General features: G+C 44.3%; 1 protein-coding gene across 4 annotated transcripts in view; it reads left to right on the top strand.

Annotated features, from left to right (window-relative positions):
• Positions 1–5,134: 5,134 nt before the first annotated feature.
• The window catches only part of MYH11 (myosin heavy chain 11), a 55,753-nt gene continuing 36,006 nt past the window's right edge, over positions 5,135–24,881 (top strand). For all 4 annotated transcript variants that reach the window (XM_063414170.1, XM_063414169.1, XM_063414172.1 and 1 more), the window contains exons 1-4: positions 5,135–5,286; positions 11,185–11,543; positions 16,246–16,402; positions 23,722–23,749. In XM_063414170.1, coding sequence (XP_063270240.1) covers positions 11,202–11,543; positions 16,246–16,402; positions 23,722–23,749 — 527 coding nt within the window. In that variant the 5' untranslated portion in view covers positions 5,135–5,286; positions 11,185–11,201. The remainder of the gene's footprint in view (positions 5,287–11,184; positions 11,544–16,245; positions 16,403–23,721; positions 23,750–24,881) is intronic.

Genomic DNA, 24,881 nt, shown 5'->3' with positions numbered 1-24,881 from the left:
GAAGCTGCAACTTTCAGATAAGTAAGGGAAAAGAAATTCTAATAGAAAATTGAAGTGATTTAGAGGGATGGTTGTTTTTAATTTTCTGGAAATGGGGACTATATTTATCTTTATGCCAGCAAACAAATGGGAGTAAGTTTTTTCCATCTGGAGTTGCTATAAATTTTATGGTGTAACACTGGGTAAATGGGAAGGAACTTCTGGATTATTTTCCCAAACAACACAAAACTCAAAGTCAGGCAAAGCTAAAAATAAAGTTGATAGTAGATTACTGATTCCCAGAACTCTTTTTTAGCTGAGGTATTTACATGTTTTGAAATGGTAATTTATTTTAGAAGCCAAACTTGCAGGGGTACATAAAAATAACATCTATTTTCTCTCTTCTCATTTTAACAAAATGCATAAATGTTAAAATTATCCAGTGGTACTGAGAGGAGTTTTGTAGAAATAAATCTCTAGAGTCGTGTCCTTAAAAATGTTTATTGTTAGATAAATAGTACAGTGGAGGGGGGAAGAGACAAAGAGAACCTGCACTTTGTGAAGCTGAAAGGACCCCGAGTTGTGCACACTGTGAAATTTTGCCTTTACCTTGGTTGGACCCAGTTAGGGATACTTTTATTTCTCCAAGCAGCCTGCACTCCAGTGTGGAATTGCAGAGAGGCTGCCTTTACCCATGTGAAGCCTCAGCAGTGAGCTCATCTCCTCCCTGTGACTGGCAGTGCTGGCAGCTCCCTGCTGCCTCATTTGTGTCTCAGGACTGCTGCCAGGAGGGGAGGACGTGTGTTTGCAAATAAACCTCACTCAAATCCATCTGTGAGTGCTCTGCAGCAGTGACAGCTGACCACTGCATCAAGCCAGGGCCTCTCTGTGTGCTCTGTGCTCACACCTCCATCACCTTCAGCTGCTGGGCTGAAGAGACATCCCAGAATTTTTAATTTGATTTTCTTGAAGTTCAGTGCTAGACCCATGTTTTTCCATAAAGCAGTGGATCAAATTATTATGTGCATTTGGATTCTGAATTGTCTTTTCAAAGGCAAAGAAAAAGGCTCTGAAAACAGGAAGGCTCAAACTTTTGCTGCTATGCAGATATTTCAGTGTAACCAAAGCCACTTCTGCTTTCTGTCTTCTCACCACAGATCATTCAGATGCTGCCCAGGTGCCATGGAGCGCCCTGGGAAATGAATTTTTAGAGGTAGAAATGAAATTTTTGCCCAGGCTGAAGAAGGCAAAGGGATGTTTGGTACTTTTCTTTCCTAAGCACACAGCTCAGCAGGCTGCTCTCTCCACAGTCAGGAAAGCAGAGGCTGCTAAGAGGACATCCTTCACTGATCTTTGAGGTAAAGGTGTATATTTGAAATCAGAGACAAAATACATTTTAAACAAAGGGAATCTCTGGGCTATTTTCTCTGGGGATTCACCCACTGTACTGACACTGTTTTGGTACAGCGTGTGGAATTTGGCCTGTTTGCTCTGGGTAGAACTTGCACTTCATCTAATTCCCAGTGCCCTCACAGCCCACATCTGAGGGTTGGAAACAATCTCTTATTTCAAAGTATAGTCAGTGTACAAGCAAACCAAAGTCAAAGTCTATTTCCAGTGATGTTTATTTACAACAAAGCTTTGAAATATGTCTATGAAAATATACTGGTCTAATCATATTATTAGTAGTGTAGCATTTATCGTGACAGTACATGAAGTATGGCAGTATCTTTCAAGATGCTGACGTACAGCAAGTCCTCTGAATGTCAGACTGCTTGCCTTGCTACTGGGTGAGGAGGAATTGCAAAATCTTTCCCACATGGATTCCTTAAAATTTTAAGGTGAGATCAATATTTAGATCAAAATATTTCACAGTTCTAGAGTCACAGGTTCAGGTTTTAGAAGAAATTGCCACCTGGGTGAGCATACACAAAAATTATTTTCTTAACTTCAGAAGTTGCATAATTACAGCCCGGGATGTCTTGTATTAACAGCCCTTATTCTTTCTCCTGACAACAGAAAATTAAAGAAAAGAAGAAGCATATAGAAGTTTGGGGTCTTTAAGTAGCAAAATGCATTTGGGAATTTTGTTGGAGGTAGAACATTAACCGTGAGCATTATGGAGGGAATTCCATTAAAAAAGGCTGTTTGTTGTCTAAGCACGTTATCACAAGTAAAAGTGACAAGGAGCCAGTGAAGTCTGGTGTGGATATCAGATCTGGAAAGCACTTTGGAAGAACTTAACCCACAAGTTTTAAAAATAAAAAATTCTTTAAGACCAAATTTTTGCTCTCCCCTCAAATAAGAGCAAACTGTGTCTCTAGACTGCAGGGCAGCTGTGCTCTTTCAGAGGTTTTAGTTTCTGTCCTGCACAGGGGAGATTTTTTTTAAGCTTTATCAGCTGCCTCTGGGGAATCAGTTACATTTTCCTTCCTGAGCACGGTCGCATCAGGCACCCAATCTCGGTGTCACCGGCTCAGTTTTCCTTGGGTAATCGCCTTTAGGAAAAGAAACCCCCAAAGGTTTGTTCACGCTTGCAAAGACACCCTTTCAGCAGCAGCTGATTCACACCTGCTCTGTGCACTGCACAGACTTCACCTGACCACCTGCAGCCAGCATTAGGCACAAACATCAAGCAGTTGGTGAATATTTTCCCTCACCAGACTGTTCTCAAGAATGATTGTCCTGCCTTGGACACAGACTGTCCCTCCTGTTGCAAGGGCACAGCTTGACCAGTACAATTACCTGTTCTAATTACATTACATTACAGAGAAACATGGTTGGTAAAACTTCAGTAAAAACATATTTAAGCAAAACAAAAATTGCTTACCTGATGCTTTATTTAACAAACTAACATCACCATCTGTGCTTTTTCATTTTCCCCTCTCTTGTGTTCATCTTGTTAAGGCAGCTAAGAGTTCACTTCTTTCCTTCTTGGGTCCTCTTTCTTTTCCCCAAGTACAATATTTACAGTGCAAATTCAGTAAGGAGATATTTAAGGGTAGGCTGCTCAATACTTTATTTTTTTTCTAGAAAGTAATTAAAACAAATCAAGGGGGTTTAAACAAAGCTTATTGTCACAAACTCATCATCCACTGGGAATCCACAGCTTTCACTTTGAGGCAACTTTGTTTTAAAACAAACACCACAACTTTCAGGAACCCCCAACCAAGCTATCAGATTAGTATATTCTTACATTAGCTTTTAAATGAAGCTTGGAATCCATGCTTACATTTATCAGTTCCTACCCCACATGGCTTGAGAGTGCAACTCTTTCAGTCCCAGCAGTAATATTTTTTTGGACTTCCCAGCTCCATTTAATGTCACATCATATATCACCCTCCAGCACTGCTGCTGTTAAACTCCCTCCTCGGGCAGCAAGCCTGCGTGTGCAGTGGTTTGCAGACCAGCCAGAATAATTTCCACTCCTTTTTAAGCTACTATTATAATGTGTCTGGTTTTGTGAAACAGCTACATGTGTTTAAAAGGAACTTCTTAGGATAACGTTGATGAATGTTAAAATGATCATACTTTTCAGAGGATTCCCTTGCATTTCATTGTGTTTCTAATTAAAAGCTAAGTTTGCAATCAAGAAACTGCAGGGGAAAAAAGTAAAATAGGGTGAAGCACCCTGCCCTGCAAGGAACTTTCTGCTAACAAGGACAAGTTTCCTGGATTTATGTCGTGGTGATCATTTCCCTGGCTCTGCTCCAACACAGTCACACATGCACAGGTCTGATATGGCGCTGCTGGCTCCTGGAAGCTCTGCATGGCTCCGTGGCAGCCCCACACCACTGCAGACACCAACCCTCCCTCTGGCAGGACAGGCTGGGACCTCTGGGACTGTGTCACTGCCCTGGCAAAGCTGGTCTTCTCCAGCTGAGGCCCAAGCTTGACCCTGCAGCGGGTATTTCTGAAATGTTGCACAGCAGAAACCCCAGGGCTCTTTCCCGCTCTCCTCTTTGTCCAAATTTTTTCACCACTGGCCAGAACTAGAAGGGGCTACAGGTCTATCACACCTGCAAGTTTCTGACCCAGTGACAGCAGAGGTTTTCAGCCCAGCCTCCTCTCATAAGTATTTTTTTAGGATGATGGGACCAATATGAGCCCCATCCATCTTCCCCAGGAGGGTTTATTTTCCAGAGAAGACAGAGCTGTTGATGTCAAGAGAAATAATTTCACTCAGGCCTGTGCTCAGATCCTTTGGGTATACACCATATTTAGTCTGTTGCTGAGAGGGGGTTGTTTCGGTATTTTGTATTTGGCACGTCGATGGGAATTCCTAGAGGATCCTAGCTTTCCCTTTTTGGGATATCTCCATCCACAGGTCCTACTGCACAAGGCTGTTGGCTACCAGGGGAGGAAGGAGGGGGGACAGCTGGGGACTGAAGGTTTGGGGGGTGTGGGGAAGGTTTGATGAGGACCAGATCCCTCCCTAACCCCTGCAGGTCTGGCTCCCAGCACCCTGTCCTCCCTCCTGCCAGCACAGTGCCTGCTCCCTGTTCTGCCCGTGCATCCCAGGGACTGTGCCCCCAGCTCTTCATCCCTTCTCTCCTACATTTGCAGACACAAGGAGGGATTTCAATTCTTATCTATGAGCAAGTATTGACAGTCCTCTCTCAAGAACTGAGCCGCACACTGGATCGCAAAAGAAACTTTGGCAAATCTTCTGGGAAGGTGGCAAACAACCCTCTCATATCCCAGCGGCAAAGGAGGCTTAAACCAGCCCGAGGCTCCAAATGTCACATAAACACAGCGAGACCCAGAGCCACCTCCACCCACACACTCCTGCTGTGTCAGGAATAACCCTCTCGGCCCAAGCAGCCCCTCAGCTCAGGGACTCTGCTCCAACAAATGCACTGACAGTGGGTAGGAAACATCCTGTGCCCCGGCCGTGACCTGTCCTTTGCCCTTCTAGGCACAGGGCCATGAGGGGCAGGGATACTGCCAAGGCAGGAAGGAGTTAAATGTCCATGTGCTTTGTCAAGCCCTGAACTTGTGATTTAGGGGCACCCCTTTCATACATCTTTTTGAAAGCCAGAATCATCCTGCTTCCCCTAAAAAGCGGCTCAGGGCAGGGGCCACAGCCCCGGGTTAGGCCCTGCTGGGAACGAGGTTCTTGGCTCAGGCTGTGTTTTTTAAGCCAGGTACCAAAAGGATTTTCCAGCAGGACGTGGTTTCCAGGGCCCCTCCCCACTGACAAGATTCTCCTCCTCTATATAGGGAGGCTGCAAAGGCAGCGAGCCCTGGGCTGTCCCGGCTGGTGGCTGTATCTCCAACTCGCTCTGCTCCCCCCATCGGACACCTGTAAGTACCACGGGGCAAGGACCCTGCCGGGCACCGGGCTGGGCTGGCACACTCTGGGATGGGCACTCTGGCAGGGAAACCCTCACCCTGCTCTGCAAACTGCTCTGAGCACTAACCTGGCACTGAGAACAGACCCGCCAGACCTGCTCAGAGATTTATCCTGGCTTGTTACTGCTTGGGCTCTGCTTAACACTGTGCGTGCCTGAAGGTGGGCACGGATGTTGTGCCTGCTCCTGGTCACTGCTAACCCTGCCATAGCTGGGTCGAGCCTAAAGACACCGGCTGCAGAGCAGGAGCGGGGCTCTGAGCCGGCAGCAACACCCCGCAAGGTGCAGGACACAGGTGGGCACAGGTACCTGCTGCAGGCAACCACCACGGGCATCTGGGCATGAAAAACCTCTGCTGCTGACCTTCCACAAGTGCTCCTAACCTCTCCGTCCCAATGGAGGACTGCTGAAAGAAACTGCAACCAAATAAAACCACCAGTTCATCGGTAACTTGTTCTGTAAACAGGAAAATATGCTTTAAAATTAGAAGAAGGAATGGAATCGCTTTTACATAAATGCCCCAGCATTACATATATATGTTTTTAATATGCTGGGAACAAATTGGAAGCAAACTAATCTGACAATTTACTGAACTACAGTAATTTTAAAGGTGACATGCCTTTTTTTTAAATGCAAAATAAAGCAACAAACTTGTAAGAAAATCTCGTGAGTAAATTAAGGCGACAGTAGATGGCAGTGCAGAAAGCAGCTTCAGCGCCATCCCGGAGGTTCACGGGCTTCTTTCACCTATGTGTCTGTGTGTCTGTGTCTGTGTGCATGCACACCTATAAAAATGTTGATATTCATGTGAAAGGCATACATGTTAGCAAAATCAAGAAGCATCATGAGATATTTTCAGTACAAGAGAAATCAGAAGGCTTGCCACTATCTAATACATATGTATGAGTAAAACCTTTTCTAAAATACACTTGTTGAAAAACAAGCCCACCTTGTCCTTCACTCCCAGCAGGATTGTCTGGATGGACCTTCTCACCTCCCCAAGCTCCCCCTTCCCTGCAGCCTCTCAGGCAGGGCTGGGCTGATGAACCCCCCTAGAGCAAAGCCCTGATTAAGTTGTCACTTCAGTTTAGTGCCCAATTCTGCCCTGGCCGTGTTCTCTTGGATGTAAACAATGAATTTTTATTATCTCATTTGCAATTGACACGCTAGTCCCTAAAAGGTATTTGTTTTGAATTTGTTATCATTACATTTTTACGGAACGGCGAGTATTGAGCAGAACATCTCCATAAAAGGCAGTGTGGGGATGTATGCAGAGATCCCAATGCTTTGGAGATCACAGAGACTTCTTAGTTGCAAATCTGATGGCTTTTATGCATGTTAATTTTAGGAGAAGCCAAGAGTCAGAGACACCTTTCCAACTTGTGCAAAGTCCAGTTAAATTATGGATTATTTGTGAATTATAATCAATATACAGAATTTGATTTCATTAATAGAAAGACATTACAAGAATTTGAAATATCTCGTATTTTCCAGATAAAGGAAATCTATCCCTTTTTTTTCCTTCTTTTCTGATTTTCACAGTTTATAACACTGGCAATAACTAGGGAAAATTTCTTTTGAAAATTAGAAAATGAATCAAGTGTTTAGTCAGAGTTATGTAGTAACTCACATTAACAAAGGTGAGAAGACTTTATTAAAAACTGAGGCACTTACAGACAATTTGATTGAAGTACATGGAGAATGCATTACCAAGAAATGGTGAAAGGCCAGGAGGGATTGATAGCAGTGCTTGTGATAAAGCTCCCAGTGCTGGGGAATTCCAGTTCCCAGATGAAGGTCACAAGGTTAGGATTCACCCCTCGATTATCTTTGGATTATCTTTTTTTCCAAGCAGTGCCCAGTTGGATGATTCAGTTAAGTACTGGAAAAGTAAAAGATAAGGAAACTGGAAGGATCATAGTCAAGAATTACTGTAGCCCAAGAAATGCAGTTTGAGTCCAGAGCAGGTTACTGCTACCCTCTTCCATCAGAAGCTACTCATGAGAGCCAGGACTTGGTTTTTGAAAATAATTGGTTATATGTTCCTCTGTTGCAATAATTATTCCCTATACAGAGGTGATAAGGCTTTATATTGACATGCACATCCTGCAGAGGAAGGGAGAAGTGTCCTTTATCTTTTCCTTAGGAGAAAAGCAGTCCCTCCAAGCTCTGACTCAGGAGGCAATTCTGCTTGGCCAATAACCTTTTAATTAAAGTGCACTTCCTGGCAATATTTATATTTCATCCTTGAAATAATATACTCAGGATAAAGTAGTTATAAAGAGAGCATTCAGCTTCTGTCATTAACGAGAAAAGGGAAAAGACAGTGAAGATCAGCCAGATACCTCCCTAGTGGGACAGCAGACAGAGGAACAAAGTGAGCTGTGGAAGTATCCATGTATGTTTGTGTGTTAGACAAGTACAACAAATGGATCGGGTTAGGTGTAATCTGGCACAATTCTGAGGCAAGAAACTTCTTATCAGTAGTATTTTTGTGATTGCTTTTCCTCCTCCCCTTCTCAGGATAACTCACCTCTGGGTATAAAGTGTGCACTCTTATATAAGATTTGGGCTAAATGGATGAGAACCTTCTGCCACCTCCTGCACATGCACAGGGGTCTCCATTTGTCCCAGCCAGTCCTAGGGTGAAACCCAGGAACTGGCTCAGGGGTCAATTTTGCTTTCCCAGGGGATGTTCTCAGCAGGCAGTGAGGAGTCTCCCCTTGGCCCATTTCCCCAGTATCAATCACATCCTGGCCCAGTGCAGTGCAGTCTTGATCAGAGATGGGCCAGCAGATACAGTGCCAATTACTAATCAGAAGGCTTCAGCATCTCATTAGCAGCTCATTAGTCCTCACTAGGACAAATTTAGTTGACTTTGTGGAGTTTATATTTTACCCCTTCCATTCAGATGGAAGGCCTCCCTTTATAATGAAAATAAATATTTTTATTAATAAAATTAATATTACATTAATATTACATATTGTATTAATTATTAATGCATGGTAATAAATTCAATTATTAATAGCCATTAATCCACATTTCATAACTGCATTTCCTTTTTTACTGCATAGTCAGAAGCTGCTAAAACTTTATCCTTCATTCCAGGGGTTCAGTCATGAAAAGTTCTTTTCACATAAATCCATGTTTTCTCCTCATTGTGTTTCAGAGGAGTTCTGGGATCCAGCTCAGACTGTCTATTCACTAGTTCTTGTAGGGGATCTATTCTTACCATATTCAAACTAGTCCTAGGGACTGGATTATTCCCTGGATTTAGGGAGTAAGAACCTGTATTTCCAAGTTCTGCAGTTCATTCCACCTTACATACCTTCCAAATGGATCTTGCTTTGAAAAAGATTGAATTTAAAACTTTCTGCACCTTGCTTTGTACATACAGGAAGAAGCAGGAGAATGCAGTCAAATACAGACAAACCAGCCAGCTCTCAGTTTCATGCTAGAATTTGTGGAAGATGTTTTTGACTTAGCACACCACAAAAAAATGAACTTTTCCTTGGTCCTTGGGCAAGAGAACAGACAAATCTCTGGGATGTCCCACTGTGAGATGTTTTGCAACAGGCCAAAAGTTTTAGCTACAGTTTTGAGGTGGATGGTCAGGATGACTTGGCAGTTTGATTTTCATCATCCTTTTCTGTGGGCAGCCTCAGAACAGCAGGATTTGATACCATGAAGCTCAGCTCCGCAGTTCAGTCACATTTCTGGTGTTTCTGACAGCAGCACCCAATTCCTATTGCTATAACAGTGCTGTCACCTGGCATTAGGCACAGGCAGCACTGTCCAACCTTTGTGATGCCTCAGCATGGCCGTGCAGGTGTCTCCTGGCCACAGGACGGGCTGAAATCCCCGTCCCCACTGCTGCAGCAGTTCCTGCCACGCTGCTGGGGCAGAGGGGTGCAGAAGGTGCCTGGGCTGCTGCCACAGCAGTGGAGAGGCCAGGGCAGCTCCTGCTGCTCCCCAAGCCCCGAGCCCGGAGCTGCAGCCCTGGGGTGATGCCCTGGGCAGTGCCCCCAGGGCTCCCCTCGCAGCAGCTTCCCCCCGCAGCCAGCTGGAGAGCTCTGCTGGACAGAATACCATCTCCATTATTGGAACTGTGCGGCTCCACCAGCCCTCTTGGCAGCCAGGGAGCATTTTCTGCCTTAATCCACGCAGAGGTCAAATAGTTTCCTCTTGCTCTCTTCCAAGAATCCCCTGGGAGAGAGCAGAGCACCACATCCTGCAGATGCTCCCTCAGAGCCTCGGCAGCGGGGCAGGGCTCGGGGGCCAGTGGCAGTGCTCAGGGTCTCCCTCACACACTGCACCTTCGTGGATTATCTGGGTGAATTTTCCTCTTTGGGATTTTTATCAAGGCTCTAGAACAAGCACATTTAGCTGCCTTTTTTTTTTTTCTTTTTTTTTAAGACAAGACAATTGTCAAGGGAGTTTAAAGAGCTGGGGCTCTAATTTCCACTGTATTTCAGTGGGATGTCATCTAACCTTCTTAGGCACCTCTAAAAATCTCAGTTTTGTTTTTAAGCTGTATGTCACCTTCTGCATGATCTATGTTTCCTTCTCAGAGCCCTCAGAGAGTGTGGCCTTGCAAAAAAACCTTCATCTGTGGGAAGGTTTCAGGGACAAATATTTGGAAAGCAAGCTCTGCTACTCCCAGAGCACAGGGTGTCCACTTGGCTACATACCACAGAGCTTGGTGGTTACAAATACTGTCCTGCTTATGGGTTGACTGCTGACATCTTTAGCAGTCAGTTCTCCTTGCTCCCTCCAGATTCATGTTTGTTTGAATGCTGTAAATACTAAATTCATTCTCAATAAGGACATGAAACAGCCTCTGTCTCCTAAAGATGTTTTTCTTGGGCACACTCTTTGCAGCTCCTCCCCAGCTCCCCTCTCTGCTCCACTGCACAGCAGGTTTCCCAGCCAGCACACTCTTTCTGCCCTGGAGCAAACCACAAATCCTCTGTGTCCTCCCTCCTCAGTTTAGACCTGTGCTCCCATGGGACAGAGCAGAACACTTCCAAAGCTCCAGCACTGTCAGCACTGACCCTGCAGCCACATCCAAACTCCAGTGGCCAGAGCAGGAGAGCAGGAGCTGCCTCCTGTCTCAGCACTGTGCAAAGCAGCCTAAGCTCTCCCCTGGCTCTCCCCTGTGGGGCAGATACTGCCAGCTGCTTTATCCACGTGTGACTGCAGGACACGGATGCATCATCCCTCCACTCTGAGCATCACGGGACAGAGTATCTTTAGCTGAGGCAATTTCCAGGCTTGTTTCATTTCTCCTCTCTCTCATGGGATAGACATTCACCCTTCATAAATGATCAGCTCCTACTGTCTGACCCATGGAGAGGGGCTGACTCTAAACTACGTCTCCTTCACCAGCAGTATTGTCAACAACATTTTTTTTCTGCTTTTTCTGTTGACCTTGTCTTATTCTTCTCCAAATGAAATGGTATCAGTGATTAGAAATAGTCCTTTGCAAGAAAGGTTCATTTCTGTCCTTGTTGGAACACAGCCTGGGAACCATTCTTCTACTGTTTATTTCACTATTGCACTGACATTTCAGTATGCACCCAACAGCATTTGGGTGATGGGAAATTTTGTATTTGAAGTCAATTAACTTCGTGGTGGGCAAGAGCTGAGGCTGCAGGAAGGTGTTCAGGTCCTGGTGCAGCTCTCACTGCACAGGCAGTAGGTATCCACATGGAAATGTGAGATATGACACAGGACCTACAGTGCTTTGGACCTACTGCATGGCAGATTTGACAGATGTGTTTTGTCAGGAATGTCTCCACATTTGCCTTCCTTTATCCCTTTAAAGCAGAATATTTTGCTTCCTCAACAGGTGTCTGCTGAGTCAAAATGGCTCAAAAACCTCTCAGCGATGATGAGAAATTCCTTTTTGTGGACAAAAACTTCATCAACAACCCACTCGCCCAGGCTGACTGGTCAGCAAAGAAACTGGTCTGGATTCCATCAGAGAAACATGGATTTGAAGCAGCAAGTATCAAGGAAGAGAAAGGGGATGAGGTGACAGTAGAACTGGCAGAAAATGGAAAGAAAGTGACACTGAGCAAGGATGACATCCAGAAGATGAACCCTCCAAAGTTCTCCAAAGTGGAGGACATGGCAGAGCTGACTTGCCTCAACGAAGCCTCTGTGCTGCACAATCTAAGGGAGAGATACTTCTCAGGTCTAATTTATGTGAGTACACCCAAACACACGCAGAGCATTTGCTGTTGCATGTGACCATGTCCCAGCCACTGTCAGGGACACAGGCCTTGTGTAACACTGCCATGCAAGTACTAACCCCCAGCAATGGCATTCCAACCCAGAAATGGTTCAAATTCACTTTATTCCCTCCAATTCTCCTGCTTCTTTGATAATTGCTTCTTTACTTAAGTAAATTAAAACACATGAAGTTTCTTCCACAAAATTTATGGAGTCTGGGAGAATATCATTGGCTTGGGAAGTACTCTCTGATAGGAGAACAAAACTGAGTCCTGCTGTTCATAGAGGAAAAAAACTTATAGGGACTTTTAAATTAATTCAATGTAAACCTAAACAATTTTCCAGGAACTTGCAAAAAGAGCATACAGAAAAGACAAATCATGCAGTTTTTCTCAGGCAAAACTCCCACTGAAAGGCAGCTGAAAAGTTCTGGTTTGGTGGTGCTGGAGTTAAACCTTTATCCACACATGGATAAAGGGACAAACCCACTGGAATTCAGGCAAGAGTGCTTGCATGTACCAGTGTGTCACTGAAACAGTCACACATCCTCTAAACCTTCTTGTCCCTCATGTTGATCAAGTTAGAGATCAGGCAAACCTGGACAAATTACAATTTCTCTATGTTGATGTGAGTTATGGCAAGATTAGTCTGTGTTTCAGTCCTCACAAGTACATGAACACAAGAATATTTGGACATTGATAACCCTGTAATCTGTCCACATCAACAGTTAGCAAACAGCACAGTAAGAAAGCACAAAACTTTTCCAATTAATTTAGCTGTTATCTTTGATTTTTACAGGAGGGATTCCTCTGCTGTGCTGCAGAAAAGTTATCTACAGTTTCAATCTATGAAAATTTTACTTGCATGACAGACTACTGATGAGTGAAAGAAAGTACAGAGCTTAAGTAGAAACAGTAGTCAAAGTCTTATTGTTAGTATGAGGAATGCTAAATTGGAAAGCAGGAAATGAAGCAGAAAATAAGATAGTTATATGGGCTACAACAAAGGAACTACTTACTTGTTATGCGTAACTTCAAAGAGCTAAGCTCAAGATTTTTCCTTCAGGAATGTACTAAAACGCACATTATGAAGCTCCTGAAAGAAGCTAGACTTCCCATCTTTTGTTATTTGAGTTTATTGGATTTTAAGTTTACAGGTGAACACGTGGGCTCACGTGCTGTTATATCAGAACATGCAGCCTTAATAATTAAAATAGACTTTTTCTGGAAGTGTTCAGCATTGTTGCAAGAAATAAAAGAATTATTGGAAGGTTAGTGGGATAAAATCGGGGATTGAGTATTTCTTTGTTGTTGCTCTCAGCAACACTTTGCATAGATGTTCCAGGGTTTGCATTATGTTTACTTTATGGAATTTTCACTTTCTACAGAAAAAGGAAATTAATTTCCAGGAGTGGATAATGCAATTAGAAATCAAAGAGTTTTTCATGGAGGCAAAAATAGAAATGTACCTGAGACTAGATTTTAAGATGGTAAAAGTTTCAAAGACATTAATTTGACTTGTAGTGCAACAAGTTATTTGTATTTTCAGTAAGCAAAACCTGCTTTACACTTCACACAATGCTGCCCTGCTAGATGTTGTCATACCTTTTTAAAAACAGAGGGGCCTCTAAGGAGAATTTGTGTCTCACCCACTTGCAAAACTAACTGCAAACAACCATCTCTTGGCTTTGCCATGTGTTGCCTAATTTGCATCCCTTGGAGTCCCACACATTCAAAGAAAACATGACCTCAACATTTTTCTCTCCAGAGCATCACTGACGCAAATGGGGATTCCCAAATTTGCTAAAGAAAAATAATCAATCCAGCTGGGGGAAAAAAAGCATCTCCCCCTTGCTTTTGTATTAAATATTATTAAATAAAAAGATTCAGTGCAGAAGTTCACAGGGTGACTGCACACTAGAAAAACACTCTGGCCTTTTGCTTCATCACAGATAATTAGGATAGAAGGGCAAGAAGAAATATGAGCCACTAACTCATGTTTCACATTGCTCAGAACAAAAAGAGTCTGCTTTATCCACACACAAATTGCACCAAAAATCATTATATAAGCATGGAAAACAGCAAGGCAACTTCAGTGGATTTGAGACTAGAATCAAGTTCCTTGTGGTACTCATAGGCAGTACTTGTTCAGTCTTCACTGAACCGTGGAAAATGCTCTCTTTGGTACATAAAGCTAAATATGCATATTGGAACTGAGCTGGACTCCTCTGCCCAAAGCTCGATATTTACAGTGCAGATTGTATTTGTGCCAGTCTCCTGTAAATACCCAGCAGCAGCAGCTGTCAGAGGGATACACAAGCCCAGCACTCCCTTTATCCCCAGGATATTTCAGATTATGTTCTTCCTCCAGACCCTCTGGGGGAGATTCAGCCGGGGGTCTCCCTCTCAAGACAGGCTGTGCCCAGGGTGAAGAATTTAAAGCATGGAAGCTCCAGTGCCCCCACTTTCAATCACACACTTGGCCGTGTCAAAACATCATCTATATTAATCTAACTCCCCCAAATCCTTGCAAAGCAGACACCTAAAGCTACAATCAGCCAGAATAAAATGGACTCATTACATTTCCAGAGGTGACAGATTATATCAGTCACAGTCCAGTTAGAAATGAGGGTTCCTGAACTTCATCAGCTCCAGCTTTTGCTCTGCCCTAACTCCCTGCTTCTTGTGCCTCAAAATGAGCTCTTTGAAGGTGTGTTACTGTGTGCCTGGGTGTGCAAACAGCCCTGCATGTGGGGAGTCAGGGAACGCCTGGAAATCTCAGGGAAGGGAGGCCTAAATAATTGCCTTGATTTCCTCTCCTAATTTTTCACTTGGGTGGGGATGATTTGTTGAGTGTGGACAGCAAATCTGTTTAAAAAGTGTCTTGCTGTCCTTTCCATAAGGGCCTTGGTGCCATTCTAGGATAAAGCTGTCACTTCTCGAGTGTGTTATCAGGGCAGTTCATTTTGACACGAGCAGCAGTTTCACTGTGACACCCCCCGTCAATGAAAATCCAGCCCAGCAATCCCCTGCCTTCCACACCAGGGGTTCAGCCTGGGGATGCTGAGAACAGGAGAGGGTTGGAGCTGGCTGTTCCCGGCCCGTGGTGGCACAGGCACAGCAGCCCAGATGTTGCAGCACAGCTGGAGCAGGAGCGCTGCCCTGTGTGCTCAATACCATATAAAGCTCTCCGGCTGTGCCGGCCCTGCTGGGCCTTGCCTATTATGGTCAGGAAAGGGAAATCCTGGTGGCCGGAGCCCCCCGGTGCCGCTGCCCGCCCTGCCCGGAGCCTCCCGGTGCCGCTGCCCGCCCTGCCCGGCGGCGGGGACAGCTCCGGTGGGCACAGCCCGGGCTGGGGGGAGCATCCCCTTACCCCGCGGAGCTCTCCTGCACACACACGGCAACTACAGCAAATCAATTTATTTATTTATTTATTTATTTATTTCGTGTATTTATTTATTTATTATTCATTTATTATTCATTTATTTCTTTTTTATTTTTATATATTATATTATATTATATATATATTACACCTATTTTATTGATTTGATTTTGTTATATATATGAACATGTATATAATAATAAAATCAAAATCAAATCAATAACAGTAATAATTTTTTTTAAAAAAAAACAAACAAACCACTTCTGCCTGTGTCAGAAACAGCATCATTTCATTACTTCTGTTGTTTTCTTTTTTCCCCCCCATAAGCCAGTTTAAATATCACAGTAGTCCTGCTGTTATGTTCTCATAACTTGGGTGGCTTGGTTTTTTTATTATTTTGGGGCGTTAAATTTTCTTTTTTTTTTTAATTAAATGCCCTTGCAAATTTCTTACTTTTAGCAACTGTTTGTGAAATACGGCTTTTTATCTATTATCGTATGGTATTATTTCTGGTCCAGGTCAATAGCTGGAATATTTAGAAATGAAGGAAAAATAAAAACTAACTAACTAACTAACTAAATAAATAAATAAATAAATAAATAAATAGAAAGCACCTGGATGAACATCTCTCAGCTAGCAGCCAATATTCTCGTTTAAGTATATATTTTTTATATTAATAATTTCATTATTTTCTAAACAAATCACATTTTTCCTTAAGTTTCCTGCAGAAATAGCCGTGTAGTGAAGGCATGATTTGTCTCTCAAGGCGTATTTGGAACTTGAGCAATTTTGTCAGGACTCTCATCAATCATTGGTACAGGCTATTCACAGAAGTGTTTTTGAAAAAAACCCTTCAAACATCAATCCAGGCTTCTTACCTATGATCTGAGTTTCCCAAGTTTGATGCCTACATGAGCAGATATTTATTTCATATTCTGATAAGAAAATACACATATAAAGAAAAATTAATTGTTACAGTTGTCACCATACCCTTATGTGTGATAAGGGCATGGATTATGTTCTATGAATAACTGAAGTTAAGGAGCTCTGACATCTGATCATGGTGTTTCTAGATTGCTAAATTCACCTGCTTCCCAGCAGCTCACTTATTAGAGATAGTAATTTGTAATAACAATTAGAAACCACCCATCCACACACATTCCGAAAATCCCTGCTCCATTTGTCCCTCTGGGCAGAGCACAGAGGAGCTCTGCTCACTGAAATCCCCATCCCAGTGTCCCAGCCTGGGCATGGCCCCTGATGCTGAGCCCAGCTTTATTTGAATCCCCTGCAGACTTACTCGGGTCTCTTCTGCGTGGTGATCAACCCCTACAAGCAGCTGCCCATCTACTCAGAGAAGATCATCGACATGTACAAGGGCAAGAAGAGGCACGAGATGCCACCACACATCTACGCCATCGCCGACACAGCCTACAGGAGCATGCTGCAAGGTAGGACAGCCCTGGGTGGGACAGCCCCAGGTGGGACAGTCCCAAGGTAGGACAGCTCCAGGGTAGGACAGCGCCAGGACAGCCCCAGGTAGGACATCCCCAAGGTAGGACATCCCCAAGGTAGGACAGCCCCAGGGTAGGACAGCCCCAAGGTAGGACAGCCCCAAGGTAGGACAGCTCCAGGGTAGGACAGCGCCAGGACAGCCCCAGGTAGGACAGCCCCAAGGTAGGACAGCCCCAGGGTAGGACAGGCCCAGGGTAGGACAGCCCCAGGGTAGGACAGCTCCAGGTAGGACAGCCCCAAGGTAGGACAGCCCCAGGGTAGGACAGCCCCAAGGTAGGACAGCCCCAGGGTAGGACAGGCACAGGTAGGACAGCCCCAGGGTAGGACAGCCCCAGGGTAGGACAGCCCCAGGTAGGACAGCACCAGGGTAGGACAGCCCCAGGTAGGACAGCCTCAAGGTAGGACAGCACCAGGGTAGGACAGCACCAAGGTAGGACAGCCCCAGGTAGGACAGGCCCAGGGTAGGACAGCCCCAGGGTAGGACAGCCCCAAGGTAGGACAGCACCAGGGTAGGACAGCACCAAGGTAGGACAGCCCCAGGTAGGACAGGCCCAGGGTAGGACAGCTCCAGGTAGGACAGGCCCAGGGTAGGACAGCTCCAGGGTAGGACAGCCCCAGGGTAGGACAGCTCCAGGTAGGACAGGCCCAGGGTAGGACAGCACCAGGGTAGGACAGCTCCAGGTAGGACAGCCTCAAGGTAGGACTGCAGCCCTGCCCTGCCCGTGGCACAAACACCTGGGAGCCCCACACGTGCTCCTGTGAGCTCCCAGCCAGGAAAGGGCTCTCACAGGGGGCAGCGCTGCCTTTCCAGAAGTTTCAGAGGAATTCTTTGGCAGGAGCAGCAGTCCGCAAACACTGTGACTCAAAAAGGAAAAACAATCCTTTTACCCATCTGTGTCGAGGCATGTGGGAAGGTTTCAAAGTCAAGCAAATAGTTTTGGCAAATACGGGCATGGAAAATGCTCCCCCTCCATGAGTGGAGCCTGTTCCAAAGTTAGCTGTGAGTGCTGCTGGTCTGTCGGCATTGCTGCTCTCTGCCCCCAGCAAAGCAGAGTCAGACTCTGCTCTGGGACTCCTTTCCCTGCTGCCTGATGTCCTGGACCCTGAGTGAGATGTGCTCTGTTTTCCAACAGGGATAGCAATGAGAAGTGGGAAAGCAGACGGGCCCCAAAGGGTGCAAACAAACCCCCAGAATTCACAGTGCTCTCCTCCTCCTGCAGTCACTTCTGGCACACTGAGGGGATTTTTTTCTGAGGAAAACCATCATTTAGGGATGAAAAAGCTAAAGTGATGGATACAGGAGGCTGCAGCACCTGCAGACTATAGGGCATGACCAGGTGCCATCTCACATCGACCTTGGGTGCTACAGGAGACCAGGAGCTCTACAAAATATTTTGAAGTTTAGATGCCCTCATAAGAACCCTGTCTCTACAGAAATTCTGGCTGACAACTATGGCTCAGCAAGATTCACAGGCTTGGCCCTAAAGTTTAGGACTTCCCAGGATTAGGATGTTTTTCCTTCCTATGGCTTCATGACATTTCTTTTCTGGAGCTATTTCAATTCCTTTATTTAAGTGCATCCCAGAAGGCAGAGCTACAGTGCAGCAGAGGAGGACCAATAAAGCAACAAAATTATCCTGGAAACAGACCATCCTACACACTATGTGATATAATCATAGTTATAAAAAACTTACTTGGCAGAAGGCCATCCCACTAAGCCACAGTCACATCTCTGTGCTCCAGCCTCCCTCCTGAGCCCTGTGCTCTGCATCCAGCACTGTCCAGGGCTCCGAGCTGGCCCTGAAGCCATTCCTCCCTCTGATCTTGTATTTACGCAGCAAGCCTTGAGGGGAGATCTGGAAGAAGCTCCTGGCTCCTGCAGACCATTAGCAGTTGTGCAGGGTACTGTACTTGTCTCTAAAAATGAAGTGTGGGAAAAAAAACAGAAAAGGGCTATAAGCTATCTGTAGGAATGGAAAAAAACCCCATATGACTGCAGCCTATGCTGAAACAGAATTGTCTTGTCCTGACAATACAGGGGTTTTCTGCCTGAAGTGAAACTAGTCTCAGCCTAGATGAGCCTGATCCAAGCAGCACAGGGACATCTCCCACTCCTCTCTCTCCCTCCTGTCCCTCCCAGCACGTTCTCCTGAGCACTGGGAAGCCACTGGAGCTGGTTTGTCCTCACTGTGGCCATTAACTGCACATGGAACAGCATGAGCTCAGCTGTGCCTCCCAGGCTGGGTGCTGCAGGGAGGAGGCAGCAGGAGTGCAGGCTCTCATCAATCCACTTCTGTTGGTGCTCAGAATAATTTCCTGGCCTTACTAGTGGGGAGTTACTCCTCATTATTCATGTGCCCCCACTGCAATTCTTCCTGGCAGCAGAGAGGAGGGGGAGAGCAAGTAGAAAGGAGCAAGGAGGGCGTAGGTGATCAGCTGAACCTTTAGGAGGATTCTCTTCCACTGCTTCCCACCCCAGCCAGGCACAGCTGGCACAGCTGGCACAGCAAGTGGCACCACCAGAGCTCCCAGCACAAGCCCAGGACAGCCACGTTTTACTTACACATGTCATCTTGGAGTCTCTCCATCTCTGAAGAGGGGCCCCAGCTGCTTTTAAAGCTGTGCTTTTGTTTGTAAAAACCTACTCGTGTTTTGTGCATAGAACTAAACCAACCCTTGAAATAACTCTGGTTATTCAGCCAAAACTCTGTTCACGTTGGAGTGGGGAAAGTGGGCGTGAGCGCAGTTCTGTGTGAGCACACAGCACGTGTGGGCACAGAGAGCTTCAGGAGGCTGTGAGCATGTTTCCAAATGGAATATAAACAGAGTTTCTTACTCATAAACACGGATCAGAGCGCTAAATGTTTTCCCTGTGAGAACTCAGTACTGCTCTTTATCTGGAAACTTGCATAGTTTCTGCTTGCCAAAGTAAAATATGTCGTAGATTCACAAGACTGAGGAATTCTGGTATTTCATGACCAGGGCCACTTGGCCCGGAGCAATCAGTTTGTTCAGATGTCTCAGGGATCCTTTATCTCGTGGTGAACCAAGCCTGCAGATCCCTGGTCCTACTGCAGGTTCATCAGCTGGAATCACAGCCCTCCACATTGTCACCCTCCCCTGTGCTGGCACAAACATCCAGCAGCAAACATGAGCTGTGCACACTGCATTCCTCCTCTGCTTCAGAGACTTGGTTAATGTATTCTTTAGGGATGATGTTTAACTCCCATCAAAGCTGTTCTGATAAAAACACTTAGCCACAGCTATCAGCAATCAGATAATCAGACTTTCTTCCAACTATGCAAAGAAGCTGACATCTCCCAGGACACAGGAATTATCAAAGAAGTTGGCTGGGCAAAGATAAAATTTCCACTTGTTTCAAGTGGTTCTGAGCACCTAAAACCCTTCTGCAAATCAGTCATGCTGTCTGGTGCTCAGCCAGGAGTGCTGGATGTCTTGTTGAATCTGCTGATTACCACGTCACTGATGCAGTTTGATCACTGCCCAGGCACAGCCGTGGGTGCTCATTTCCAGCCAGAATGGGAATAAACTTTCATTGTCTTTAATCTCAAAGACTGAGAGCTCCACAGGAGCATTTGTGTGTGTGTCCCCAGGAGCTGCCAGGCTGACCTGGACCCTCCTGGCTGTGTTTAGAGACTGGCTGTAGATGATCACTGCTACACTTGGAGAGTGTAATCACAAAACATCCCCTCTGCTCTCTCCTGTGTTTGGGATGAAGCAGGTCCATAGGGAGGGCTTGATCCCCATCCCACCAGGATGCCAGCAGAATCCTTCATGCAGCCACGATTCAGAGCTGCTGCAGGTGGAATCCACCCTGGCGTTCTGCTGTGCCCTCCTGGGGGCTGTGTGGGCTGGGAATGCTGGCACAGCAGCAGGGAGGAGGCACTGCAGGCCAGGGAGGGCAGCTGGAGGTGCTGGATGTCCCTTCCTGCAGCACTGCCAGCTTCCAGTGATGGGGAGGCTGAGACACTGCTCAGGGAGGAGGAGCAATTCTGCTGCCTTCTGTCATCTTCCCTGCAGAAACAAAAAATGAGTGATAGACAGTACAAATGTGAAAAGTCATGTTATGTAGAAGTAGTAAAAAAGTTTTTTGTATCATTGGTTAGGACTTTATTAAGTTTTGTGGCAGTAAATCATCATGGAGAAGATATATGACAGTTTTCTGCAGGTTCAAGGAGATTATTTTCTGTGGAGCCACTGTTTTTAATGCAAGCTTGAGTTAAAAATGGAAAAACAAACAACCTGGTAGTTACTTGGAGGTATGGGAGGGAAAGACAATTCCCAAGGCCTTAGCAAAGGAGGCTGCTGTGAGAAGCCATCTGTTTACTGTGTCCTCAGCAGGACTGTACAGAAATGTCCCCTTTAGGCAGTGCAGTTATTAACAAATGTAAAGCACTAAGTGAGTGGAGGAACATGGTTTCAGTCTGGTTTTTTTCCTTTTATGGTAAAGCTGCCAGCTTGCTGCTTCATTGTGATAAACCATCTGATTTTGTTTGTGATTAAGCAGAGCTAACTGGTCTATCGAGAGCAGAGGGGCAAGAATTCTTACAGGCAAACTGGAGGTGTTTGGTGAAAAAAGTAAGCAGATTCTAGAAAGAAAAAAAATATCAACTCTGCTGCATGTTTGGGAAAGCTGGTGAGGTTTATAATGTAAGTGTAGGTCTCTATTAAAAATTGAAGGGAGAATAAAAAAAAATGTTTAAACATCTAATATATAGTAGGTAGATGATACTCTCCCAGGTAGGGTCAAATTTTCTTAAAAGGCATTAACCAAAAAAATATTCTAATCTAGAAGACCTATTTTATTGCTTTTTAAGCCCCAGGAATTATATTTCAGGAGTTTTATTTATACAACTCTTTCTCTTCTGATAGATCTAGAGTCTAAAATTGCAGGCTCACAAAATAGGGCACAGTCTTTTCTGTATAGAATGAAACATTCCAGAACAGAAATAGGATTTATTGAATGGGGGAGCCTTTGAAAGTAAATGAGACCAGTATCTGCAGCTCAGGCCATGACAGAATAGGACTGAACTTCCTGATACGTGTCACCCTTAGAGCTGCAGTTAGAGCTGATGGAGGAGACAGAGTAACATCTGGAATTGTCCCTCTGTGGGTGTGCACTGCACAGTTTGCCAGCATGAGGCTTCTCCCGTGATTAACCTGTCCCTGAGGACATTTGCTGCAGGTTCTGACCTTCCTCATCCTTCCTCTGCTCTCACACATCCCAGGCACTCCCACACCCCCGTGGTGGGCCAGCCTGTGAGACACCTTGGGGAGCATTCCCCCTCTGAGGAGCAGAAGGAGGGCAGCAAGGAGGAGTGAGAAAATACTTGGCTTGGACACCAGCTTTTTCTAATGTTCCCTGAGCTCAGAAATTCCACTGGCAACTCAGTATCAAAAGTCACTTTTATTTTCTTTATGGTATTTATGGGTTGGTGATGCAATATCAATATATGCCCATGGTTTCTATTTACAAAACAATGTATTTTTAGCAAAAGTTCTTCTGTGGTCTCACTTTTTTAACTTAAAAGAAAGCCTAGCTGATACCCTGCAGTGAAAAACAAACATGGCTCACAGCTCCTCTCCTCCCAAATGTGTATGTGGAAGAGTCCTGCAGTGCTGATTGCTGACAAATACCTCCAATGAAAATGAGGAATGAGTCATTTTGTCCCAATTTACCAAACAAAGCAGTTAAGTGGCACCATTTGTTGTGTGGTGATCAATAAAGCGGTTAATGTTATAGCTACTGAGGAACTGGGAGTAAAACAGTTGTTTAATATCAATCCAAGCCATTGCAGAATCCTCTAATGATTTTCCTGACTGGCTGTGGGCCAGGAAGCAGCTACAATTGGAGAGCTTAATAAATTGGTTTAAAGGGGTTTAAGTGATCTCATGGTATTTATGACATAGAGGGTCAGCAATAGGGTGAGCAACCAGGGGTGAGAACTCCTTTTGCTCAGAGGGTCACTGAGCTCTGAATCTCTGAGCAAAGGTTGGTGCTTTGGATAAATAATGCCAAACCCTACAGCAGCACTGGATTCTGCCCAGTTATCTGCCTCCAGTCTCAGATGTGTAAACTAAGCACACTTTTCAAAAATGTATTGGACCTGCCTGGGAGTTATTTTCCTAAGTCAGAAGATTTTTTTTTTACAGTCTGTAAAGGCACACTGACAGTCTCAGTGAAGGAAAGGCAAACCTCAGTGCTGGGGCTGGCTGCTCAAGGCCTTATTTAAGTCTGATTCCAAGTAATTCCAGGGCTGGAAATACCACACCTCACTGGGAACCTTGCCCTGGCGTTTGACAAGTGAAGGAGACAGCTGTACTTTAGAATGGATCACAGCAAACGTGCTCATCCTGCCTTTTGGCAGAAAAATCTGTGTAAAAGTTCTGAAGGCACAGAGAAACTCCAATTCCAAAGGAGTAGGCAGGGAGAATTGGTCCAGGAGCAGGTGATGGAGATGGGAGGCAATCCCAACCCTTCCTGCAGCATCACAGAACACTGGGCTGAAACCTCTCACATGCCTCACATAGCAGATTCTTTGGAAACTTTGGCCCTCCTTTTTATAAATCTTGATCCAAAGTGTGTTTGATGGTCTGTTCATAGTAAAAACCATGAAGAATACTTACATACTTGTTGACATGATCTTGTATAATCTAAACTATGTTGTTTTATCTTGCTCTTTGGAAGATCTCCAAAGAAATTACTTGCCCTCTTGATAAAAGTTGTCTTTTAGTCTGAAATGAAATAGAGGCTAAATTATTCAGGTATTTGAACTGCTTTGCTTTCAAAAGTCAAAGCTTTGCATGACCAGCTTAAAACATTTTAGTTGTTGATGCCTTATCTGTCCAGACTTTGTTTCGAGTGGGCTGCTGGCCATACTTCATAAGCATAGTAAAAACTTGAGTTTCAGGTCTGAAATTTTGTTATAATCTTCTTACAGAGAGCCTGATCTTTTTGCTGTCCTCATTACAGTTCATCTCTAATGGAATTTACAAAAAATATTTTTGACCTCTTAACCTTTTGTTCATTTTTTGTACAAAATATTTCCATTAGAAGTGGTTATTTAAATTCAAGGGCAAACTAAATAAGATGTGAACCCAGTACTTTTTACTAATCATGGCTGGCCAGATTTTAGAAAGTCTAGGCTGTTCAATGTAAATCCTTATATTTATAAGTGCTTTTGTCAGAAAAGCCATTTTCCCTAATTAACGGATTATTTTTCTTTATTCACAGATAGAGAAGACCAGTCTATCCTGTGCACGTAAGTAAACTCATCTATTTTAGTATATCTCAGTGTCACAGTATCTTTATTCCAATTCTGATGGAAAGGACACATTCTCCTCACCTTCAGTAAGCTTGAACTGCAGTCCCAAACCTACTTCAGTAGATAGACCTGATAAAGGTATCAGTGTCACAGGAAGTCTTTAATGCATAAAATTATTTCTTTAAATTGACCTGAACTTAGAGATTTAACAGTTTACAGTGAAAAACTGAGTAGTTTGATTATTACTCCACAAAATCCCACGGGTTTGTCATTCCTGCCTGTTCTGAAAAATCACTCAAAATGTTGAACTGAACAAGGATCTCCTGCTTGACCCTCAGTTTTAACTCTCTTTCCATTCTTCTGGTGCTTATTAGTCTGTTTTATTTGCTTGAATGCCATCAAGAATGCTTTTGACAAAATTTTGTCTTTGTTAAATGAGGCATTTTCCACTTTTCCTGATAAAAGATAGGATTTGATTCTATGTAAATGCTGCCACGTTTGCAGAGCTGGCATGTGTATTATTTATAGCAGGTTCATGCAATAATGCTGTAATCTGTCAGGTTTAGGTTATCTGAGAAAATGTGGCTACTGACTGAATATGTATTTACACTCAAAAAAGCACTGCTACTGAGCACCAGCCATAACATTACTTAACATAACATTATCATCTCATAAAAATTGTATCCTGTGTCTGGTACCATAAGGGCTATCATAGCTCTAACCTCTTCTTCAGGATTTCCAAGTGTACAAATCAAAAATCTGCCCCCAAATGGATTAATACCAAAAAGAAATCTAAAATCCCTGCAATGATGAAGTAAAAATTGACCATCTCGTTCTTCCCAGGATGAAACATGTCATGGTTATGAAGACTAATTTACAATATGCATTTCCTCCTTCTATTTCTGTACTTTAGTTTATTTTTCCGCTAGTAAATCTTCTTTTAACTTTGGAACAGTGGTACTTTCAAAAGAAAGGGACTTTCTTTTGAAAATCAATGTCTTTTGGTTCATGAAAATGCATTAAAGGAGACACTTCTTGCAGCTACCATTTACTGAAACTAGCTGGCCATCTTGCTGGAAACCTAGTGTTTCACACCAGTAATACATAAAATAGAGAAAATTAAATGCTT

The sequence above is a fragment of the Prinia subflava genome, chromosome 17, assembly GCF_021018805.1.
Source record: "Prinia subflava isolate CZ2003 ecotype Zambia chromosome 17, Cam_Psub_1.2, whole genome shotgun sequence".
Classification (NCBI taxonomy): domain Eukaryota; kingdom Metazoa; phylum Chordata; class Aves; order Passeriformes; family Cisticolidae; genus Prinia; species Prinia subflava.
Note: the sequence above shows the minus strand (reverse complement) of the source record. Positions and strands in the feature narration are given on the sequence as shown.